At 45.6% G+C, this 25,904-nt stretch overlaps 1 protein-coding gene across 2 annotated transcripts in view; it reads left to right on the forward strand.

Moving 5' to 3' along the window:
- LOC144755679 (uncharacterized) overlaps positions 1 to 25,611 on the forward strand; it is a 274,169-nt gene extending 248,558 nt beyond the window's left edge. For both annotated transcript variants that reach the window (XR_013594952.1, XM_078644850.1), the window contains one exon: positions 25,284 to 25,611. Coding sequence is in view for 1 of the 2 variants with exons in the window: in XM_078644850.1 (XP_078500976.1) it covers positions 25,284 to 25,372 (89 nt within the window). In the remaining variant the exon portion in view is untranslated. The remainder of the gene's footprint in view (positions 1 to 25,283) is intronic.
- The last annotated feature ends 293 nt before the right edge of the window (positions 25,612 to 25,904 follow it).

Here is a 25,904-nt window from a genome sequence, read left to right on the forward strand (position 1 = left end):
GAACGCGACGCCCCTCACAGATCCACGAGTACGACCCGGCGTGCTAAGAAGTAGTACGTCCCGCAGGCCTGAACTTCTCCTCGCCCCGTGAGCTGCATCGACCCCGGATCGCCGCAACTCTCCACAGTCCTGCTCCCCGGCCTCGCTCCTCGAGGGGGACCGAGCAGGAGAGATCCTCTGGGGAACCGTCGGCCTCGTCCCGGGTCCGCCCTCACCAGTAGCCACGCCTGAAACGCCTCGGACTTCCACAAGCAAGGTACACTTGAACTCCGTCTCATATCGGATCCAGGGTCCGCCACGTTCTTATTTCCCTGTCATCGTACCTTGCTGAACAACGAACAGTTAAAGACTAATTGCCTATTGCAATCTGGTGGCCTCAAATCACTAAACGTTATATGGTCTTGTGATAATCCTGCATGAATCTATCTTTTATATAAAGTATACGTATTTTTGATACAACCATACGACTGGTGTCCCTTTGTGGTGGGTCAGTGGGTTTACTGTGTGTGATAATTAATGCTTAACTTACTATCGCCCTGAGGATTAGCCTTGTCTGCTCGCGCCACACTACCTAGAGGGTGAGCAGGGGTTATTCGAAGCAGTAGTTCCCTTGCCCTGACTGGAAGTGAGGGTCCCTGCTTGTCACAAGTGCATACCTGTGCCAACCAGAGACCTCCGGTTCCAACAACCACAGATCCTCATGTCTACTCACAGATGCACTCAACATTTAGATAGTTGTTTCAGGGGAAACATGCAAATGCAGGTAGAGGGACTGCTAATGTTTCATCACGAGGAAAAAATAGTTGCCTAGCACTGCAGACTGCAAGCAAGCAAAGGGTCTTTTTTTACTTGTAACTGATAAGAGTGCTGATAACTATCCACCTCTCCATAGAACATTTTTCGGGTAGTAGCCTCTCCTTCTGAATGTGGGTTTACTGGTTGTGCACTTTTTCCTAAGCATAGCATAGCCCTCAGCATAGCATAGCCCTCAGCTGTTACAAGGACTTGTAATATGAGTTTCCCAGAGCATATTAAAGTACCTTGTAAGCCAAAATAATAAAGCAAAACCAAAGGGGGTGATGGACGGAGTGTTGAACATTGCAAGCACTCACCCCCAGTCAACTGATCTGGATTTAATCCATCGTTCTTTAGCCCACTCCGCCACCCCAGTTCAGACATGGCCATATGCAAATCAGTCTGACCCTGTGCCTCATGGGAACAGTCCAGCCCGAACTACCAAGCAATGCCTTCCCTGGACCGGAAACAAGCATCCTGGGACCGGTTTTGGCCTATCAGCCGTCTTCAGCCAGGCTAGCTTGAATGCAGTGGCAAAGTGAGCAAGGGTCCCACGTCTGGGCATACCCTGCCAACTTATGGCAAACAAAGCGCTACCAAAGGGGATGATGGACAGAGCGCTTGAGCAAATCAAGCACTCACCCCCAGCCAACAGATCTGGGTTTAATCCATCACCGTTCTTTAGCCCACTCTGCCACCCTAGTTCAGACATGGCCATATGCAAATCAGTCTGACCCTGTGCCTCATGGGAACAGTCCAGCCCGAACTGCCAAGCAATGCCTTCCCTGGACCGGAAACAAGCTTCCTAGGACCGGTTTGTAGCTACTCAGCCATCATGAGCCTAAATAACAGCCAGGAGCATGATAACACACATGTACTGCACAAGCGTAATCTAACCATACTTGCTCCTATCATACACCTGAGACTTCAATAACTTTTACCATGGATTCCAGAGAGGAATTAAGATTCCCCGTTCTGCACTGCTCACTGGTCGGTTACAATGCAACTTTCCTATGATATGAAATCATCTTCTTTCCCGCAGGAAACACTTATCTCCATGCTGTTCATTCAGGATCCTAAGAGGGTATTCTATCTCCATATTAAACATGGAATATTAGCATAAAATTCACCTAAATCCTTGACACTGAATAAAAACTTTCTCAGTGTAGAGTAGATCCATTCTCGGATCTCTGAAGCAAATTGCTACTAAAGCCGCCTAGGCGCAGAACTCATCCTTCACCTTCAATGTTTGTCTTTCTTTTGTCTCCCTTTTTAATGTAGAACATTCTACCCTTAGTAGGTGGAGTGTTATGATAGGCTTATACCCCTTCTGACTCAAGCTAACTAGTAGTTAAAGGTCCTCTCACAGTTAATAGGCCTACACACAGCCACTTCAACTGCCCATTAATGTACCAGGGGGTCCAGGCCCATGTAAAGAAAATTACCCCATCCCACTCTGTTATGAGGTGGTGACCTCTTGGTACTCATGCTTCCCCAAATTACTAGTCATAGGGCTAGATGTAGGTAATTCTATTTTACCGACTCATAAATACCGAATTTTACCGATTCGGTATTTATGAATCGGTAAAATAGAAGGAGGGAGATGTAGGTAAAATCTTTATTTGATTTACCGAATCTGTAAAAATCGGTATTTACCGAATCGGTAAATACCGATTCGGTATTGCCCATTGATTCCTATGGGCCTTGAAGCCCATAGGAATCAAAGGGCAATACCGAATCGGTATTTACCGATTCGGTAAATACCGATTTCTGCAAGGGTGCAGGGGGTGTCACTTTGACACCCTCTAGTACCCCAAATACAGGCACGTCTAACATATGGCACACATATATGCCCTAAGGGCATGTCTGTGTGTCACATTGCACAGGTGTGCATGCACACCTGTATTCGGTATTTTACCACCCAATACGATTGGGTGGTAAAATACCGACTCTTAAGGGCCTGTGGCACTCTCAGGAGTGTCACCTACATCTCATTTACAGAATCGGTAAATTTACAGATTTGGTATTTTACCGATTCTGTATATTTACCGAATCGGTAAATTTACAGATTCTGTAAATGACATGCCCCCTACATGCCAAATCCTAAATACCGGTCGGTAACGGTCAAAATCGTCCGTTACCGACCGGTATTTTGGCTCCTACATCTGGCCCATAGTCACATCATGTCCTTCCTTTGTCTTTATTCCTTTAATTGCCATTATGTGACAAAGAGTGTGAGCCACTGAAGGATTGAGCCAAGTTGGATCCAGAGGCCTTGCTCTTGTTCAACTCAAGGCTCCGGACAGTAAACCCGGGTTCTAGTTAAAAGATTTGGATTATAAATAGCTGAACCAAACTGAACTCTGCCCATACAACTCTCCCTCCTCTGCCAGTAAGACTTAGGGGGATAGAGGTTCAGTGTTAAGCCCTAAGAAACGTTTGTGAAAAATGTTGATTTTCAACATCCTGTGACTCTGGGGATATCACTTAAAAAAAGAATGTGTCTTTCTTTAATGTAACTGCTGCTCAAGTAAATCACTCCAATGCCCTTGGGCAAAGAGCCCGCTATATAAAACATGATTCACAAACAGCAGCAGCCCTTGGGGCACAGCACAGGAATGAATGTATTCTACACAGCATGTATTTATTGTAGTTGAACTGGCTTGGATTTCATCTCCAGTATGGGTAGCTACCCCCATTATGTGATTGACTGTTTCTCAGCTCATGTTACATTCTTTAATAATTTTTAAATAATCTAATTAGTAAGGGGAAATGCTTCCGCATGTTAAAGGCCCCTTACCAAAGCACTCCCTCTCCCCTTGTCCACAGCGTCAAGGGAACTATGCACAGCTGAGGCCTGCTATGCGCCCCTTACCAAAGCTCTCCCTCTCCCCTTCTTGGGAAGGATCCAGTAGGTAAGCCTTGGAGTCTCAGAGACCCTTCTGAGAGAGTCCACTGCGTAAAGGGAGCCTCACACAGCGGAGATGTGGGAGCGATACCACTTCCCCTGGGATCACAGCTTACCGGACCTTGGACGAGGTTTTTACCCGTTAACGGGTTTGAGCCCCCTTCACCCTCCCCCTTTAACCCCTTGCATGCGGCCACGATTCTGCGCCTGTGCGGCAAAATCGCAAGTGGGCGGGTTTATGACGGCCCCCAGCCATCATCCGCACACGAGCACCGCAGTGCATGACGGATGGGGGCCGTCATCAGCATGCAAGGGGTTAATGCTCTCTCTCACCCTCCCCTACAGCTTTCCCTCTTTCATTCTTTGTCTACCTCCTCTGCACCTATCCCCCTTCCCCTTGACTGCTACGCCGCCTAGCCCCATGTCCCTTGTGCCCTTTAACTAAGCACGCCTTCTCCCTTTGTTGGGGAAAGATCCAATTACTTATACTGAGGAAAATGAAATTTTGCCTGACCAAGATGCCCCCTACGTATACCCTATGTTACATGTGTGTGCATGTCATCCATGCATATTTCCTTGTAGTGGCCTGAATCACTAGGCCTCTGCATTCATGTCCTGCATTAGAAATGCCAGTCATCAAAGTCTCCCAAACGTTAAGGTAGCATAAGGCCCATGTATTTGCATTTCATGACTCCTGACACACTGAAAGCCGCAAGAAGCCTAGCAAGAGGCCTGCCAAGACAGTATTAGGAATAACAGTTATCTGTTGCTTTACAGAATCACATTACAGTCTGGTGAAGAAGGTACACAGAACCCATCTGCATAGATAGGGCCCAGCCATTCTGTCTCTGTTTAAGTGGATTACAGTGCTTGCATCCATAGAAAGCTCATGCAATGAACGAATAATCAGATAATACATCCCCTGACTCTAGATATCAGTTGTACTAGATGTGCTGGTCGCCTTGACACAAGAGATCTCTCTACTAGGTTGAAAGTCAGCTTCCTCCCAGTTACACGTCAATTGCACGTCATGCTCAAAGTTGCACAATTAGGGCATAGTTCCAGCTAGCTATCCAAACTTCTCCTCTAAGTACCCACCCACCTATGACACCTACCTATCACCTACCTATGACTCATCAAAGTGTACACCCACATGTTCTTATCTCTTTCTTTCTCTGCTCTGCCTCGAGCGTTCCTTCCTACGTCCTATGTACAAGATAAAATGTATATAACCCATGTTCAGTAAATAATTGTTAGATGACCCTTCCTGAACCTCTGTGGTGATGGAACTGATTCTCCCTTTGACTCGAGTTATTGGAATAAAGCCCATTTAACTTGGACACCACGGATCCTGTCTCTCATTTGATGCATGATACTTTGTTAATGCCTAGAAATTCTGCCAGGGTAATATTTTATTTACCACATAATTTGGCGCCCTTACAGGGACATATCCCTTTCCTCACTCGCCGGAGTTGTGGGTCTAGTCTTTGCCCCCTTCTACAGCCGTGACGGACTTCAAAGTGCGCACGCCATCGGGATTTCCCGCTACTCCCTCAGGCCCAGGAGGAGGACGGACTGCGACCAGGCATCCATGCGACGCGGTGAGGAACGCGGATCGTCTCAACCAGAGCCCAGCCCGTGAGAGAGCAAGGTCTGAGGTCTCCAGAGGTCCACCTGTTCCAAGGCGCATGCGTAGAAGTCCGAGGCCTTCAAGTTTCAAGTTCTGCTTTCCCGGTGAGTACCACTATGGGGAATGTATCAAGTTTCAAGACGGGCTCATTTTAAATGAGAACGGTCAAGACGGGTCCACGGTTAAACGTGGGCCCGGTAAAGACGTGTCTCATTTTTTGGGACCGGTATGGTTGTACTGTATTCCAGTGCACAAAGTTTATTGTTTTCAAGTACATGTTTTATTCCATGTATCAGGTTAGACTGTGTCTGTTTTAGTGTTATAATGTTTCTTGTATGAATGATTGTTGATTGTTTCAGTCTATTCTTGTGTATTGTGTTTTCATTGTATTGATTTCAAACATGCCACTGTTTTTAAAATTACGTCAGATAGGGATCAGGAAAGGTATACTAGAAGAGTCAGTTAACATCCCGCCAAGAGATACACCTGGTCATGATATGTATAAAAGAAGTCAGGACCCTCTCAGAAAGACGCTATTGAGTTATGGCGCAAAGAGTCACATAGGAGAACAGAGAAAGAATTCAACAAAGTAGAGAGAAATAAACTTGCAGAGGAAAAAGCCAAAGAAAAAGAATAACGTCCTCTCAGAAGAACTAGCTAGAGTTAGAGTTGGAGCTATAAGTTTACTGTGGAGTTCCTTGTAAATAGCGCCTTGTAAATATGCCTTGTGAATAGCGTGTCATTTTCGTGACTTGTTGAGTTTCTTGTAAATATGGCTTGTGAATAGCGCCATGTGGTTATGTTTTGTGCAGAGCTTGTTATCATTACGTTAGTCAGGAGAGAGCTGGATCTCTTTCAAGTGCTTAGAGAAAATGTTTTGAAGATGTGCGTACGTGTTATGTGATAACTTGGAGAGATGAGTTCATGACTTTCCCATGTACTGCAGTCATTGAGGAAAGATTGTGCTTCAGCTGCCAAAGAGTTAATATCTTGTACTGAGTAGGCAGTATTTATTTTAACATGCTGTTTAACAAGGTGTTGAGGGATTTTGGCGTTTTTTGGTGTTTGGGGGGGGGGCGTGTTTTTGAGCGGAAATTCGTACCCGTTCCAGTGGAGGGATTTGGTTGCTTTTTGGTGAGGGTTTAGGGAATAGCTTGGACTACTGTGATGCAAAATTTGAAAGGGATCCGAGCTGTGGAAGTGGTGGAAAAAGCATGTTTTGTGTGGAGGTGCGATTTGCCATGTTATCCAATGGGCGTATTTCTGACAATTGAGATAAAGGTTTCTTTGACTTTTCATTCTGGGTCTGCCTATGTGCTTTGTCAGCTTGCAGATTGAATGGTAAAATCTTGCATGGAGAGTAAAGAAGTGTATTTGTAAAGGGTTTGCCTTGGAACACTTGATTTAATGTGTTTAACTCAGAGGTCGGTAGTTGTAAATAAACCAGTCTTATTGAGATAAGGGTTTTTACATGGAGAGTGCTTTAATGTTTTTCACGGTTGAGAAGAAAATATAGAATAGACCCATTAGAGAATGTGCTTTTAATTAGTGTACTGCAACCGTGTTTTTTTTTTTAAAAAGGAATGTTTCTACAGAATATTTTTCCCAATGCAAGCTGCCCTTTAGAATAGCGTGTGACAGTTATCCCACTCACTTAGGAAAGTGGCTATTTGTAAATTAATGAACGTGGCCCTTTTTGATAGCTATAATACACTACCATCTTAATGCATTGCTATGTGTCCCCTACATTAGTTTAATTTGCATTTAGTTTCAAGGCCCACCTATGTACTTTGACAGGCTGCTGATAGAAAGGTATAATCTTGCACGGTAAAAGCAGTATTCATTAAACAAGACTTGGAAAATAGGATTTATTATGTCTGATTCAGAGGTCAGTTAGGCTGCAATGCTTACACAGATGGTTTCAGATAAACATTTAGTGGAGACACTTCAATTGATGTATGCAGAGAACAGTCCCAACCCAACAGTCCATGATAATTCGTTTTTTTTCTCAAATGCAAAATGCATAGCCTTGTGTGCAGAAGCACATTGTCCCATATTTGTGTGTTAATTTGCCTGCTAAACAAATGCCCATGTTTCAAATGTCTTGCCTTCTAGCTGAATTAGTTAGACAAAAGTGTTTATTAGAAAGTGGAGCTTTTAAGTAGCAGTACAGAATTATTTTAAAGTGCTAGCATGTCACTTAGTTACAGAAAATATGTCCTTATTAAGTACTGATTTTAGAATGCTTTTTACCACGTTTTAAATTGGCTTCAGTGAAATTAGAGAATAATGGTTCTGGCCTGGGTACAGATATGTTTTGAATTACAGAGAATGTGTTTTTTGACCTTGAAGGTCCTGGCTTCCAGTATATGTTTATGTAAAGGGAGGGTTTTTCCCTCTTGCCGTGCCTGTCTTGTTATTATTGGCCATACTCCAATTCTTTTCCGCGGACGAGACCGAGCTCTGTCTTCAGTAACTTGGCAGCTGTTCTCAGCTCTCAGAGCCTCCGTGATGAGCCGCAGAGAAATGTTTATGTAAAGGGAGGGCTACTGCTCCGACTTACACTAGCTTCCTTCGAATGTGGAGGGAGGAGGCTTGCAGCTCACTCCTTACGAAACTTGGCAGACGCTTGGCTCTTTCAATGAGCTCAGCGTTGGCAGCGACCCAATTTTAGAGAAGCAGAGACGAGTGAGAGGCTTGTCTCCTCTTAGTGATGTTTGACACTGAGCCAGTTCCTGGCTCTGAGGGGAGGGGTAGGTGAGCAAGGAGTGAGTTCGTAGCGAAGTTACCTCCCCAGCCCCTCTGACTTGTGTACAAAAAATTGTTCTTCCTTACAGTCAACACTAAAAGCTTCATTGACTTAAGATAAGTCACGCTTGCAAATGAATAAGTTTTTCCCTCAGTAGTGTAAACAGCATACTTGGCAGGAGTCTTGCTCTTGCAATGAGTTCAGCATTTGGCAGTCATTCAATTTTAGATCACAGTGAAGCTGGCTTGGATTTGATTCCAAACTCCGAGCGCGGACATCTTTCTAGAGGGAGGGGCTGCTTTTCAAAGGAGTGAGGAAGTAGCGAGGCTCCAAGTTTTCTGTCTATGCTAGAATAATTTGGATTTTATTCAAATACATTTAGAGGACATATTGTAGGTGGTATGGTCATACTATTCCCGAGATTTAGAGTAGGATTTTTTTGTAAACTATAGAGCTTTTTGGAAAGAGGTTTCCCCAAAATAGAAATTGTGCTTTTGAATTGACAATTCATTTTTATTTATTTTTTTATTTTTATATAAATCATTTTTGCTAGATTGTTGACAGTGAGCCCTAGCATCTACAGTCAGACACTAAAGGAAAGGCTAGACAGTATTCACATGCCTGCCAACACAGGACTGATTCAGTACGTAGACGACATCCTGGTTACAGCACGATCAGACAAAGAGTGCGAAACTGCATCACTGAAGTTCTACATTTTCTGGCTGACAAGGGGCACAAGGCCCCAATGTAATTCTGTGAAAAGCAAGTGGTGTGCAAGGACACTTGCTTTCCAAGGAGGGTGGACAGCTAACACAAGATCACATACAGGTCATTACTAACCTTTCACAGCCCAAGACACAAAAGGAAGTACGTGCCTTTATTGGCCTCACTTCTTACTGTAGGCAATGGATTCCCCAGTATGCATATCTAGCCAACCACTCATACAGTTAACTACACAGGAGGCAGCCACTCTGACTGTACTCCCTAGGACACATGAACACACCTTGGCATTTGAGGAATTAATAAGAGCATTATATCACGCGCCATATTTTTATTTATTTTTACATTTGACTGTAGCGAGCCTGACAGGATATGAACTGACATTATTTCAGCCACACATAGAGATCAGACGTTGTAACATTCTGAATCCTGCAACACTTTTGCCCTCAAGTACAGTAAATGCACCACCACATGACTGTGTGGAAGTAATGAATATAGTGACAAGACCAAAACAAGACCTGACAGATATTGTACGCTCTATGTAGATGGATCATGCATGAGAACGAGTGCAGGAGAGTTAGTAGCAGCGTATGCCGTGACCACAGAAGTCATAGAGACACAGAAAATAGACACACTGTCAGCACAAGCAGCAGAGCTCATTGCTCTGACGCAAGCCTGCATAAGAGCTAAGCACTTGAAAGTGAACATTTATACTGACTCACAATATGCCTATGGCGTAGTTCATGATTTTGGGGTCCTGTGGCAAGAGAGAGGTTTTTTGACCTCTCATGGTGCCAAGATTCAGCACGGCCAGCTTATTCAGGCCCTGTTAGAAGCCATACATTTACCTACAGCCATTTCTATCCTGAAGTGCAAAGCTCACACCAAAGTTACAGACACCATATCCCAGAGTAATGACCTGGCAGACCGAACAGCTAAACTTATAGCACAGACACCAACAGACACGACAAAGACAGAGGTACCGTTACTGACAAAAAGTATGACAGTCAGGGATCCCACTCAAGATGTACTCGACATACAGACACATGCCACTGCAGATGAGATAAAGAAATGGACTGAACAAGGAGGGGTCCAGACTGACCAAGGTTGGATGACTAAGGGAAAAAGTACATGGTCTCTTTCAGATTCTATGGTACAAATAATCATAAACACAACACATAGTCCCGCACGCTTAAGAGAAAAAGCAATGTTAGACAGCTTACAGAATATGCGAACATGTATGATCTGTTGTCAGTTCAATCCAGGTAAAGGCATTCCGGTGGATCAAGGCGGATTTCATCCTCCTGACCACCCTTTTGAAGTTCTCCAGATGGATTATATCCAAATGGACAGATGTAGAGGTTACAAATATGTCTTAGTAGTTGTGTGTGCACTATCTAGATGGACAGAAGCATATCCAGTTCCAAATTATACTGCTGTGACACAACAGCCAGACAGTTAGTGCGTGAGTACTTCCCTAGGTATGGATTACCTCGTGTGATCTATTCAGATAACAGTCAGCCATTCTCCTCTGAATTAATGAAACAAGTGTCTCTTCTGTTAGGATATACCTGGAAGTTCCATTGTGTCCGACACCCAGAAGCAGCAGGCCTTGTAGAAAGACATAATCAGACAATTAAGACAAAAATTGCTAAGATCTGTGCAGAAACAGGCGTGGATTGGATGGTGGCCTTGCCGGTTGCCCTCTTTTACATGCGTATGGTAGCTCATTCCAGAACAGGCCTATCTCCTTATGAAGTAGTTTTCGGTAGACCGCCAAATATGTGAGGTACGCCTATGCCAAAGAAAATACCTGATGTTGACAGTAACATGCTGACAGATTACCTGGCTTCCTTGATGTCTACACTACTCTCTTGTTGTTCACAGGTTGCTGCTGCCTTCCCTGACAACACCCAGGTCAAGGAACACGCCATTGTCCCCGAGAATTTTGTATGCATCTGGAATTTTGATCGTTCAAGTCCACTTGAGCCACGTTGGAAGACGCCGAAGTTGGTGGAAGGACGTAAAGGCCGAACTCACCTTCATCACTACAAAAGATACTTTGGACTATTTGGAACTTTGGAACTTTGGAACTTTTATGAAGAACACTGACCTTTGCTAGAAAAGACTCCACAGCAGGAGTATAGGTTTAAGTTGCGATCTAGTAAGTCAGACGTAGTTTGATTGTTTAAGCCCACCCGGTGGTGAATCGGTTAGACTTGATTTCTGACATGTATAAGATCACATATGAGAATAGCAAGAAGAGAGATAAGAAGGAGAAATACTGCAAGATATTACGCAGTAGATGTATAGTTACCTTGATCATTCTTTTTATTCTGTGCATTGTTATAATTGGTATCAGTTTATTGCTACATGTTTTCTTTCCCGTTTCCTCACATATACATTCTTCTAGTAATAGCACCGCAGAGCATACATTTAGTGAACTGCCACCTCATGAATTGTCATATCGACTAGCACTACGTAACAATACTTTCATTCGTATTTTACACCATTCTCACCAGACCAGCAATGCGACTGATTGCTGGGTATGTGGCCAACTGCCTCCTTATCAAGAAACGAAGGGAGTTCTGCCCTTCTACCCTTTACCGTTCTCACACAATGGTTCATGTGGAGCATGGTTTGCTCTAATGACCTCAATAGATAGAAGGTACATAGCTTATCCAGGTGGCTGGATATATGGAAACCTGAATAAAGTAATGAATGAAGCATGCTTTCCAGACAAAGACGGATTCCCCCAAAGAAAGGGAACCGATTTAGAGAATGAAGAGTACGAACAGGGAAATGCATCCGTTAATTTTATAATGTTAAATGTTCAGCCCAAGCAAAACACAGGTCCACCGTTTATATCAGTCCTGCCAGCTAAAGGTGATTTATGTGTTAGTAAGAAAGGCTCAGTACTTATGGGACACAGCGAGTGTAACACTGTAGTGGAGTTTAATGATAAAGGACTTTCTTCTTTCAAAACATCACGCCATACCTATTTCATTTGTGGTCAGACAGCCTATGTACATCTGCCCTTAGACTGGGGTGGGACTTGTTATATAGCATTCTTATTGCCACCCGTTTTTCTAGCCCCATCCAATTATCATAGAGATTCACGACTAGAACATGTTAGACAAAAGAGAGAGACAGATTCCGCAGGGATCGATCAGACTGAAACAACTTGGGAGCAATATACAGATTTCAACAAAGGATTCTTTTTCTTCATAGGTCCCGTCCAAAACAGTAAACTGATACGCAGGTTAACAAGGACTCTTGAAACAGTTGTAAATATAACTGCATCTGCCCTAGCGAACTTGACCCAGGAACAGTCTGCTATTAGACTTGTCGTTCTTCAAAACTGCCTCGTTCTAGACGTCATCTTGGCGGATAGGGGCGGAGCTTGTAGAGTCATCCGATCTAGTTGTTGCATTTTCATCCCAGATAATGCACCATCTGTGTACGAAGCAATAACAAGGCTCCACAAAATTGCTCATGCCATACATCAAGACCCAGGCACATGGACTTGGTCCAGTTGGTTCTGGGGTATAATATCAGCTTGGGGATGGAAGGTCATGTCCTTCCTAGGAATGGCCCTACTTATGGTATTTGGTTGCTGTCTCTGTCTGCAGTGTGGCCCGGCGATTTGCGGCCTGTGTGCTACTGCCTGTATTCCCCATCCACGTAAACAAAGAGTTAAAGATGAACAAATGATTCTGTATGATGAACTATACGGTCTCATGAATATAGATGTATCCTAAAGGGTTACGTAGGGGACAAGAAGGGAATGAGGAAAATGAAATTTTGCCTGACCAAGATGCCCCCTACGTATACCCTATGTTACATGTGTGTGCATGTCATCCATGCATATTTCCTTGTAGTGGCCTGAATCACTAGGCCTCTGCATTCATGTCCTGCATTAGAAATGCCAGTCATCAAAGTCTCCCAAACGTTAAGGTAGCATAAGGCCCATGTATTTGCATTTCATGACTCCTGACACACTGTAAGCCGCAAGAAGCCTAGCAAGAGGCCTGCCAAGACAGTATTAGGAATAACAGTTATCTGTTGCTTTACAGAATCACATTACAGTCTGGTGAAGAAGGTACACAGAACCCATCTGCATAGATAGGGCCCAGCCATTCTGTCTCTGTTTAAGTGGATTACAGTGCTTGCATCCATAGAAAGCTCATGCAATGAACGAATAATCAGATAATACATCCCCTGACTCTAGATATCAGTTGTACTAGATGTGCTGGTCGCCTTGACACAAGAGATCTCTCTACTAGGTTGAAAGTCAGCTTCCTCCCAGTTACACGTCAATTGCACGTCATGCTCAAAGTTGCACAATTAGGGCATAGTTCCAGCTAGCTATCCAAACTTCTCCTCTAAGTACCCACCCACCTATGACACCTACCTATCACCTACCTATGACTCATCAAAGTGTACACCCACATGTTCTTATCTCTTTCTTTCTCTGCTCTGCCTCGAGCGTTCCTTCCTACGTCCTATGTACAAGATAAAATGTATATAACCCATGTTCAGTAAATAATTGTTAGATGACCCTTCCTGAACCTCTGTGGTGATGGAACTGATTCTCCCTTTGACTCGAGTTATTGGAATATCATCTTCATTCGCAGTCTGCTTCCCCTTCTCCTACCCCCTCTCCAATGAATCTCTCCCCTTGCCTGCTTTTTCCCTTACGTATATAGTCCTTATGGCTTGTCCCGACCTAACGTGTAACTATGTAGCTATGCTGTAATAACTGTGTAACCTTTGTACCAATGTAACCTGTAACTATGGTCTGATACTCATGTAAATCGCTCTGATACCTCCGTGTCTAGCCAGGGCTATATAAAACCCTTCAAACAAATAAATAAAAAATAAAGAATTTTGAAGGAAATCAAATCATATTCTAACATGATGTTTGTTGAATGATTATATTCCAGTTATTCTCAAGGCTCGGCTTGTGCACGGGCTCTTGACTCAGCTCTGGCTTAGCCCTTCCTGTTAATTTTGTTGGCTCGCCCACCTCTTTTCACAGATGCCCCTTCTGCTAGGTAAACAACCTTTACAACGCAACTTTTACCACGCAGTGCCTTTACGACGCAACTTTTACAACGCAAACCATTACAACGCATTGCGCTGGGGGGCGCTCTAGGATAGGGAATGTGTTTAATGTACTATCCAACACCTTCCCTACTATCCACGGGGACTGGAGTTGGAATAGTAAATTGAACAATTCACTATCCAGCGCCTAAAAGCACTATGCGTTGTAATGGTATGCGTTGTAAAAACCGCGTTGTAAAAGCATGCAATGTAAAAGCATGCGTTGTAATGTCATACATCCCTTCTGCTATATTGCAATATTCTGGGGCCAGTCAATAAAACAAGTGCAAAGCAGCCACAAAGTCTTTTTTTAAAGCTGTATGGAAATTAGAAGCTGGACAGAAACACAAATACAAGTGTGAACCCTTCCAAGTCCTACTGTTTACATATGGTGATAGAATGTGATGAGTCAGGGGAATGAATGGTACTGTTAGGCTGTTATCTTGTGGATGCTGATTTTATAATGCCAATTCACCATGAAACCACTACAAAAACCTCACTGATGTTTGATTTTCAGTGCTCAAATTAGAACAAAAATATTCTGGAATCCCATACATTGGTGGTCAGAAAGGGGGGGGCAGTCGTGAGGAACAGAGTCATGAAAATCAGTGACTGGCAGTCAAGTTATGCTTTTACTTTTTTAAAACTCTGCTGCAAAGAACTTGGACACATGTGACAGTAAGTCTGTTCTGGCTTAATTGGTCACAAAGGCTGCATTTTAAAATATCTTATGGGGTTGAGGCAACCTCTGCAGAGGTCCTGGCATGCCTAGAAAATATCAGGGGATTATAATAACTGTAACTCTAGTGGTTAATGCAGTTGCTGGAGAAGCTTCTGTTAAACCAGTTACAGTTTTGACTCATAATCTTGCACAGAGGGTTAATGTATCTACTGCAGAGCACATTGTATAACATGCATATCACACGTTTGTATTGTATGTAGATAGGCAGGTGGTTTATTGCTTTTGACACAGAATATTTTATTCCCTGCTATTCATATATTATAATCCTTCTAGTATAGCACAGTAAACTATAAAGCATCATCAACAAGCTGCTTGCAAACTGCAAGGCATGGGTTTATAATCTTTTTATTTTCTTTCTCAACTTGTCATATAATGCTGCTAAGCAGGGGCCCTTTGTGTAATAATAAAGGGGCATATGTATCAAATACTGTTATTGCGATTCTCAGAATTTAGATTCAGAGAATCGCTATTTGAGAATCACAAAACGGAATGTAATAAAATATTTGAAAGTATTTTGCGATTCCTTGGGATTCCTTAATTGCAAATTGTGAATCGCAATTAAGGAATACCTTCCCATTCATTTCTTTGGGCCAGGAGGCCCATAGGAATGAATGGGAAGACATTCTCAATTTGCGATTCGCAATTAGAGAATTGCAAATTGAGAATGCAATTTCAAGGTAGCCAGGGTGCCAAAAGGACACCCTGTTGCACCCCTGAAATATGTATGTGTGCCTATGTGGTGCACATACACGCCCTAAGGGCATGTATGTGTGGCACATGGCACTTTGAAACAAGCAAACAAAAAGTGCTTTTTTTCAAAGAATTCGCAAATTACCACCAACTGTCAGCTTTACCCCCAATTCACACAACTTGGGTGCTTTCTACATTGCATTTATGGAATCACAATTTGCAATTCCTTAAATGGGCGCTTCTCTAATTTTTGATGCCCTGTTGAGATGATACATCCCAAAAGGCCTTTTCCCCTTTCGCAAACAGGCTGATTCTGAGAATCGGCCCGTTTGCGAACGGGAAAAGGGCTTGATACTTATGCCCCTAAGTCTTATAACTGCAGACAACCCTAGGCACTCTGTTACCTTTTAAATCCTGACCTTTTGTTTCCCTCAGCTTTGCACTCTCAACATTCAGGGGCATTATTATGATATTGTCACGCAGTGCAATGCAGCGAGTCACCTTCCTGCTCTGCGTGACAGAGAAAGGGCAGGAATGTCCCATATTTAAAAGAATACAGCGTATTCCTGCCTTTTACCCTGCGCTGGCACCCGTTTGCAACCTTGACCCTATAGAGACATCCTGGCAGCATGGTGCAAGGGTGCCTCCATTGCATGCAGGATTGTTTTTGTGCAGATAGGGGCATCTTCCTGCACAAAAGCAACCTTGAGAGGCATATTCCTCTGTGTATGTGCGCAGCAGATTGTGGCAGACATAAAAAGAGGAAGTAACAGGAGAACTAAAGATAATAGAAGGCATATGTTTTTGGTGCATTCCCAAGTCAAAAACCTTAAAACCCACTCAAAGCCCATAGAATGCTTTCCTTGTGCAGAGTAAGGCAACCCAGGGATTCGCGCTGTGTTGCTTTACTGCAGATGTATTGAGCCACCCAAGGCCATGCAAAGTGGCCTTGGGTGGCTTCATAAATCACATGTAAAGTTTGCGTCGCGCATGCACCATGTTGCGTGGTGAAAATGTTAAGCAAAACAGCTCATAAAGGTGCCCCTCAATGCTTACCTTCTTACAGTACATTGTCTCATCTTTTATAGTTTCATTCTTACTTAACCCCTCCCATGCTCATGACGAGCTCAGCTCGTCATGAGCCACGGTGGCCGTGTGCTCATGACGAGCTGAGCTCGTCATAACGGCTCTAACGCTCGCACGTGGGGCTAATTCCCCTGCTGTGCTGAGTGTTCTAAAGAAACGGGTGTGGCCGTGACGAGCTCAGCTCGTCATGAGCACACGGCCACCGTGGCTCATGAAGAGCTGAGCTCGTCATGAGCACCGGGGCGCTGTGCGCCCCCCACCCCACCCCCTAGCACAGCGGGGGAATTAGCCCCGCAGGCAAGGGGTTAAGTTAAATGTCCTCAGGGATTCCAGGTGTGACCACAACCCATTTGACTGCCTCATTTCATTAGGATTGTGCATGGCACCTACTATTTGTGGCACAAGACTGTGTCAACCCTTAATCAGGGACGGAGACTCAGATGGAAGAATATTGACATGGACAGTTTCCTTTTTAGTCTCGATTGTGCTTGCCATAATGCTCTGGATATTTGCTTCGATGGTGGCTTGTTGGATGAGCATATTATTTCTTCCTTTAATGAAATTATTAAATTTGTGAAGTATCTTATGTAAATCACTCAGAAATCAACCACAAAACCACATAGATCATTCATGTTTGAAAACCCCTTAGGAGCTCATGGCTACTCTCAAAGAAACTCCTAGGATTGGTTCCAAGGTAGCTGCTTGTTGTGTTTACTACAAATTAGCCATACTTCATAGGAAAACATTTCTGAAACATGAGGCGTGGGAGGAGTTAGTAGGTTTCTAAAAATGTTTTTGAAATAGGTGGTGTGGGTCAAGTTAGTAGATGCATGTAGTGATGGGAATGGAACCAATAATTGGGAGCTTGTTAGTTATCCTCTGTTTAATTCTGTTTTGGGTTCTTTATCACAGCATCACTCCTGATGTGTTGGTTAACCATGTTGAAGGTATCTATGATGACCCAAGCTCCAATTCCTCAAGAGCTGAATCTTTGTCCCTTTTGTCTTCAGCCTGTAGTCCTGTCCTAACCTTGTGGGGCTAATTCCCCCACAGTGCGAGGGGGAGGGGGGCGCGCGCGGCACCACGGTACTCATGACGAGCGCAGCTCGTGATGCTGCACAGTGGAGCTGTGCTCATGACGAGCTGAGCTTGTCATGACTCTGCCCACTCCTGTGGAACGCCCGCACAGGAGGGGATTTACCCCGCATAGGCGTTCCGTAGCAGTTATGACGAGCTGGGATCGTCATGAGTACCGCGGTGCAGCGCGCGGCCCCCCTCCAAGCTGAGCTCGTCATAAAGCGCCAAAGGGGTTAACTGGGTAGAGTTTAAGAATGCTATCATTGGTCTGTCTAATAATAAAGCACTAGGTGTACCTCTGGACTTATTTAAGTCAAACCATATACATTAATACCACTTTCAGATATCGCTTACCATCCTCTTGCTCTAAATCAGTCATTATACCTGTTTTTAAAAAAGGTGCGCAAGATGATCCTCGATGTAATCTCCCCATCTTGTTGGTTTATTCAACTGTCCAGGTGATGCGGAGCATGTTCCTTACTAGCCTGACAACCTGGGCCAATGATCATCATATTCTTTCTGACATCCAGTATGGTTTTCCAACAGGTAGAGGGTCAGTGGACCAATGCCCAAACTCGTACCGTTTCTTCAAACAGTGTAATGTGTCCCAATTGGGAGCATTACATCTAAAGTCATGGACCAGAGTTCTGATTTCGATCAGGTAAACAAGGACAAGCACTGGCCCATTATGTTAGAGATGGGGTTTGACAAGGATATAGGGCCTGATTTCGGTATTGGCAGATCGAGTCCTAGCGATGCTTTTTCGGCAGTCTTCCCTCCCGTTGGCTTTTCGGTCCACTCGCCCTACTGAGATTTTAGCTGGTCCATAGAGAAAACACTACTATGGATCAGATCACTAAAACAATAATATGTACAAATCTGGGGCTCCGTCTGACCCTTGTCCCCCAAAACTTTTTTATCTCTTTCCAGAGATTCTAAGTGAACAACTAAGTGACCTGTTCTCAGGGAGAATACTCCACGAGAAGTTTCCTGAAGCATGGAAGGTAGCATCTGTGCTATCTCTGCTAAAAAAAACATCTAGATCCAGCCGACCCTAATAACTATCGGCCAATCTCCAGAATTCCTTTTTGCTCAAAGGTTCTGGAGAAATTGCTTAATATACAGCTCACTGCCTTTATCTCCTCCAATAATCTGCTTGACCATTCACAATTCGGGTTTAGAGAGGGACACAGAACTGAAACTGCTTTAATCGCTGCAAGTGAGGAGCTAAGGAAATCACTGGAGAGAGGCGGGAAGGCCGCCTTGATATTATTAGATCTATCGGTGGCCTTCAACACCGTCAATCATAAAATCTTAATCGCCAGTCTGTGCGACCTGGGCGTTCAAGAATCTGCTACGACTCTAGTAACATCATACCTCACGGAGAGATCCTTTCGAGTCAAATTAGGTGAATCCAGCTCCCAAACTTTTAATCTGCAATGCGGAGTATCGCAGGGCTCGTCTTTGAGTCCTACGTTGTTTAATGCTTACGTGACCCCTCTGGCCACTCTGATTAGACAGTTTGGGTTCTCTGTAATATCTTATGCGGATGAAACACAGGTAGTCATGTCAATAACTAATAATGAAGAGAAGGTTGCCGACCGCTTTAACAACTGCATGTCCCATGTCAACTCTTGGATGCAATCCAACTGTCTTAAACTTAACGGCAGTAAGATCGAAGCATTACTTTTGGGTGCCAATCCTTTAGCCTGGTCTTTGAAATGGTGGCCTGCAGAGCTGGGGGAGTGCCCAACACCCGTCTCATAGGCAAAAAATCTTGGGATCACGTTTGACTGTAGGCTGACCTTTGACAGTCAAATCAATTGTCTTACCTCCAGTTTCTGGGCAATCCTTAAAATGATTCGGAAAATTCGCCCCTTCGTTCTCCCGGAGGCTTTAAAAACATTGGTGATTTCCAGATTGGATTATGGTAATGCACTTTATTTGGGGATTCAAACTCAATTCTTGAGAAAGCTGCAACGTCTGCGGAATGCAGTAGCAAGATTGATCTTGGATATCCCCAAACACGAATCAGTCTCTCAGCAGCTAGGAGCATTGCACTGGCTCCCGGTTAAGAAGAGAATTATCTTTAAGTCATTGTGTATTACGTTCAAAGCACTCCATGGAAAGGGCCCCTCGTACCTGACTTCGCGCATAAAATACTCTGTGCCATCTAGGAGCCTCAGATCTGCACAGCATAAACATTTGCAAATCCCCAGGTTCAAGCAGGCACGATGGGGAGGAAGGAGCTTCTTGTTGGGATCTGCCAAGTCCTGGAATCTTCTTCCGCTTACAATTAAAAATAGTCCAAATCTGAAAGCATTCAGGAAAGAAGTAAAAACATGGCTATCTCAATCCGACTTCTAATTCTATTTGCATACTATCTCTACACGCTCCATGAGTCCTGAACGCCAAGACGTCTCCGGGCATTCGTTGCGCTTTACAAATCTAATAATCAAATCAAATCAAATGGTGTATCTGCTGTTATGTGGCACAGCTCAAGGTAATTGACCGGCAGTCCACCTTCCAGTGTCGGTGCTGAATAGTGCGCAGCTATGCACGGAGATAATGCCATCCCAAATCGATTACCACAACAAGGTGTCTGAAGAACAAAACCAAGACCGGGGTTTCCAGAGGGGGATTTGCAAAGTAATACATTAGTCTGGGCAGGATAATCATGTACATAAGCGATACTCGCGCCATCAAAAGGGAGCCTCAGTGCGCGTCAGAATACCACTCTCGCTCGTAGAGATCTGAGCGCACCCCCAATATTACCCTCCCTCTGTGCGTGTCCGTATAGAAAACTCGGATCCCGAGATCAGGGAACTCCCAGGGCTCCGACGGCAGCTAATTACGTGGATCCCCTCGAGTGGGACTGTAGCAAACTCGTGGATCTCCTCGGGTGGGACTGTGGCGATCTCAAGGATCCCCTTGTAGAGGGCTGTGGTGATCTCATGGATCCCCTCAGGTGGAACTGTGGTGATCTTATGGATCCCCTTGTATGGGACTTCAGTGATTGAGAGGATCCCTGCAGGTGGGACTGTGGTGATCTTGTGGATTCCCTCATATGGGGCTGCGGTGATCTCCTGGATCCTCTCCGGTGGAACTATGGTGATCTCGAAGAGTCCCTCGGGTGGGACTGTGGCGATCTCATGGATCCCCTCATATGGTACTGCAGTGATCGAGTGGATCCCTGCAGGTGGGACTGTGGCAATCTTGTGGATCCCCTCATATGGTGCTGCAGTGATCTCATGCATCTCCTCATATGGGACTGTGGTGATCTTGTGGATCACCACAGGTGGGACTGTGGTGATTTCGTGGATCCCCTCAGGCGGGACTGAGGTGATCTCATGAATCCTCTCATGTGGGACTGTGGTGATCTCTGGGATCCTCTTCAGTGGAACTATGGTGATCTAGTAGAGTCCCTCGGGTGGAACTGTGGTGATCTTATGGATCCCCTCGTATGGGACTTCAGTGATTAAGAGGATCCCTGCAGGTGGGACTGTGGTGATCTTGTGGATTCCCTCATATGGGGCTGTGGTGATCTCCTGGATCCTCTCCGGTGGAACTATGGTGATCTCGTAGAGTCCCTCGGGTGGGACTGTGGTGATCTCACGGATCCCCTCGTATGGTACTGCAGTGATTGAGTGGATCCCTGCAGGTGGGACTGGGGTGATCTTGTGGATCCCCTCATATGGTGCTGCAGTGATCTCATGGATCTCCTAATATGGGACTGTGGTGATCTTGTGGATCACCACAGGTGGGACTGTGGTGATCTCGTGGATCCCCTCAGGTGGGACTGAGGCGTTCTCATGGGTCCCCTCGTGTTGTGCTGCTGTGATGTCATGGATCCCCTCGGGTGGGACTGTGGTGATCTCGTGGATCCCCTCGTACGGGGATCTGGGGATCTCATGGATCCCTTTATATGGGGATGCAGTGATCAGGTGGATCCTCTTGTGTGAGACTCTGGTGATCTCATGGATCCCTGCTGGTGGGACTGTGGTGATCTCGTGGATCCCCTCAGGTGGGACTGAGGCGTTCTCATGGATCCCCTCGTGTTGTGCTGCTGTGATGTCATGGATCCCCTCGGGTGGGACTGTGGTGATCTCATGGATCCCCTCATATGGGGATCTGGGGTTCTCATGGATCCCTTTATACGGGGATGCAGTGATCAGGTGGATCCCCTTGGATGGGACTGCAGTGATCTCGTGGATCCCTACGGTTGGGACTGTTGTGATCTCCCTAACTGGGAAGACACAGTACTTCTCCCGGCTGGTACATAAGCCCGTCGCTTCTCCCAGACATTTGAGCATTGAGACCCGTCAGGGCACCCCCTTGTGCAGACATGCAGAAGAATAGGAGCATGTCACCCATGTATAACGAGATGTCATGTTCCACGTCATGAAGCCATGTACATAGGCCCCTCCCCTGCTGCCAAACTGCGCCAGAAAACAGCTCTACGGCCACTGCAAACAGCAGGATCTGGATACAGTGTCTCCATGTCCTGTCTGAGGTAGCAGGCTTGCAAAGTTAAAACATATCGAAGACATGGTGACCATTTCCTGCTAGAGAAGAGGAACTGACTTTGACGGCGAAATAAACCCACGCAGACGTTTTCTGCAGAAGAGTGACCAGCTCTAACCACAGACCCAGTGTCTCGTGCCTGTGTGAATCTCGATGGGGTACGAGATGTTTGCCTTGTTTTTACCCAGTGTCAGGCTCCCTTGTAGAGCAGTGTTACCCATTTGGCTCACATGTTCATGCAGGTCATAATTTTGTGCACGTTTCTCCCCTGTAAGGTATCAAAGGCCTTACACAAGCCCACTGACAGTACCACTGCCTTTGGGGCTGTATCTCCTGCAACACTCTGTACGTGCGCTGGATGTTAAGAGAGGTGTTGTGAAGCAGAATAACGCCATTCTGATCCTCGTGGATCAGGAAGTATAAATGGGGTTGTAGGCGGGTAGCCAGGACTTTGTTAAGGATTTTGTAATCTAATGTGAGCATTAACACGGGGCAATATGAAGAGGTGTCCATGGGGTCTTTTTCTGGCTTCAACAAAGCAATCAACAGTGCTTCTCAACAGGTTGGTGTTAATGCACCCGCCTCCCACACCACGTTATATAGAGTCACCGGTTGGGGTACCAGCGCTGAGCAGAACACATAGTAAAATTACCCAGCCAGTCCATCCACCCCAGGGGACTTCCCTAATGCTAATTACTTAATGACTCCCCTGATCTCAGGCTCTGAAGTCAATTGGCCAATGTCCCACTGGGCTGCATCTGAGTGGTGAAGCAAGGTCACCCCGGCCAGGAACCCCTAAATCATATTCTCCATGGCAAGGCCCGGGCCCCACACAAGGTTGTGTAGTAGCGCACAACCTCGCGGTTAATGTTGGATTGAGTATGTGGCAACATATCGTCTGCTGTCCGGAGTGTGTTTGTGACTGCTAACTAGCGCTCTGTGGAGACGAGTCATGGCAACATCCTCCCAAACATGCCTTCCCCGCATGTCCTCTAGATACATGTTCTTTGTTGAAGAAAATGTCCAGATGACATATTGTTGTCCTAGTGAGTTGCAATGAGTGAGACCCACCCCCTTCCTCGCCGATCCCAAACCCACCACCTGGGGAATGCCCCAGGGATCCTCCCTCAGCTTCATGCGGTTCAACGTCTACATGTCCCGCTAGTCACCATCGTCAAAAGCTATGGAATAAACATCGTCTCCTAAGCCAATGACTCCCAACTCATTCTCTCCCTCTCCAATGAACTCGACAAGGCCAGACACAACTTCCACGAAGGCATGAAAGCAGTCGCCGACTGGATGAGAGACAGCTGCCTTCAACTCAAAACAGACAAGACAGAAGTGCTCATCATGGGTCCTGAACCAAACGCATGGAGCAACTCCTGGTAGCCTCCCACTCTCGGAAACCCACCAACACCCTCCAACCAAGCCCGCAACCATGGAATCATCCTGGACCTCGACCTCAGCATGAACCATCAGATCAACGTAGTCACCTCCACCTGCTTCCGCGCCCTCTGCCTCCTACACAAGACCTTAAATGGCTATCCCTCGAACATAGAAAGACAGACACACACACCCTCATCACCAGCAGACTGGACAACGGCAATGCACTCTACACCAGAATCAACTAAAAACTCACCAGCAAATTGCAAAACATCCAGAACGCCACCGCCAGACTGATCCTCAACCTCCTACGACACTGCCACGTTTTGCAACACTTACATGCACTGCACTGGCTCCCCATAGAGAAAATAATCAGTTTCAAGATCCTCACCCATGCACACAAAGTCCTCCACAACACCGGACCAGCCTATCTAAACCAGCGACTAAGCCACCATGTACCCCACAGGGCCCTAAAGTCAGCCCAGCTCTCTCTTGCAGAAGTACCTCGCATCAGGAAAACCAGAACAAGAGGACGCTCCTTCTCCTACCTAGCAGCCAACGCCTGGAACGCCCTGCCCATCCACATCAGACAAACCACCTCCCTCCCCAGCTTCACGAAAGAACCGAAGACTTGGCTTTTTTAATCCACCTCCCCGCCACATGCTACACTCCCCCCCTAGCACCCGGAGACCCTAACGGGTGAGTAGCTGCGCTTTATAAACGTTGTTTGATTGCTTGATGCTCACACTGAGGAGTTCTGGAAGACAGGGGGAGTCTAGCAGAGATGCAACCTCTAAGATTTGCATCCTCGTCTCCAGGTTATTCAACTCAGGCTCTAGATGTTTGCAGTACGCATTGCCCTTTATTGTCAATGAGCTGGGACTCGCAGAGGAAGTGAACCCCTGCACAGATCTATATGAGTATCTCCCTGCAAAAGAGTTTCCTGGAGGAATGCGATGTCCACCCCCCTCAGTACCAAGTAATAGTGTATCAGGTGTCATTTATGACAAAGTGCATCCTCATGACATTCTAGGTGAGGATCATGTCACAGAGGGTTTGCGAGGTAATATAGTGTGTCTCCTGGGTATTTTAGTATGGCCCAGCAGAAAGCCATGGGCCACAAACACATCAAAGCAAGGCCCAACATTATGCAGACATCGGTGTGTGACCAGTGGTAGAACAAGTGTGAGGAACTCCGTGTGCCTTATGCGTCCCAACAACCCAACAATTCCTTCTACCCAACCGGGCACACCGACATTTATCAGACGCCCATACCCCAACAAATCAACAACTTGGGTGTCACCAGGTGTCCAGTGTCAAAGCTCACCTTGCATCTGAAGCAAGGGTCTCACGGAAGTGCCGCACTGCCGCAAAATCGCAGCCGCAGGAAAGGTGTTAATGGACATTAGTGGTCTCGGGGTCAGTGATGCTGCCAAGGTTTGTGGAGACTGGTCAAGGTTACTGAGTTAACAGCGAGTAGGCTGAAGAGACAAGACCCTTGTTTACATCACACTCTCTGTGTGAGCAGGGCATAGGCTGAGTTTTTGGGAGCTTGATTAAACTGTTGTTTAGATTTTGTATTATACGTTAACCCGGGAATAGGATTATGGTATTAACTGGGGGAATAATTATGTATATTTTATCAAGTAGTTTTTTCTCGAATGAGTTGAGATAATTGCATATTTATTAAAAATAAATTATATAGGACTTCAAGTGTAGAAGTTGTAGCTCTGCGCTGATATTGTGATGCTTTTGTGTAATCCGTTCATCTAGTTACTGTTGACTTTGTCTCTCCGCACTCACTGGTGTCTGTTGTTTTTGGGGTTCAGCCGCTGCGCCTCTAATGTTGTTTCTCTTCATTGTGTTCTTTCAGCCTGGGTGACGTCAGTCTGGGTGACATCATTGTTCCAGTGCACAGCTGTCAATCACTCCAGATGTGGTTACCGCGGCGGTGGGAGATAACATCACCCTGTCAGTGCGGTACGTGGGACGTTTAGGATATGTGATCTGGTCCAGGAGCGGATATGGCGTTATCCTCGATCTCTTTGGCAACACCACTCCATTCTATGGCCCTCAATCCACCGGCCGAGAGTCACTGCTCCTGGATGGGTCTATGTGGATCACAGATGTGCTGACGAATCACACAGGAAACTACACCGTGGAAATGAGCGTGTCCCCGGGGGAGATACAGAAGGCCACAGCACAGCTCAGAGTGCATGGTAAGGTCGGTCACACCTGTCCTGTCAGTGCCACCTGCACACACTTGTCTTACTCCAGGAGCTCGGGGTCTTGTGTGACCCTCGGACACTTGTCTTACTCCAGGACTCGGGGTTTTGTGTGACCCTCGAACACTTGTCTTACTCCAGGAGCCTGGGGTCTTGTGTGTGACCCTCGTACACTTGTCTTACTCCAAGGGGCTCGGGGTCTTGTGTGACTCTCGGACACTTGTCTTACTCCAGGAGCTGGGGATCTTGTGTGTGACCCTCGGACACTT

This window comes from Lissotriton helveticus, chromosome 5_1, assembly GCF_964261635.1.
Source record: "Lissotriton helveticus chromosome 5_1, aLisHel1.1, whole genome shotgun sequence".
Lineage (NCBI taxonomy): Eukaryota > Metazoa > Chordata > Amphibia > Caudata > Salamandridae > Lissotriton > Lissotriton helveticus.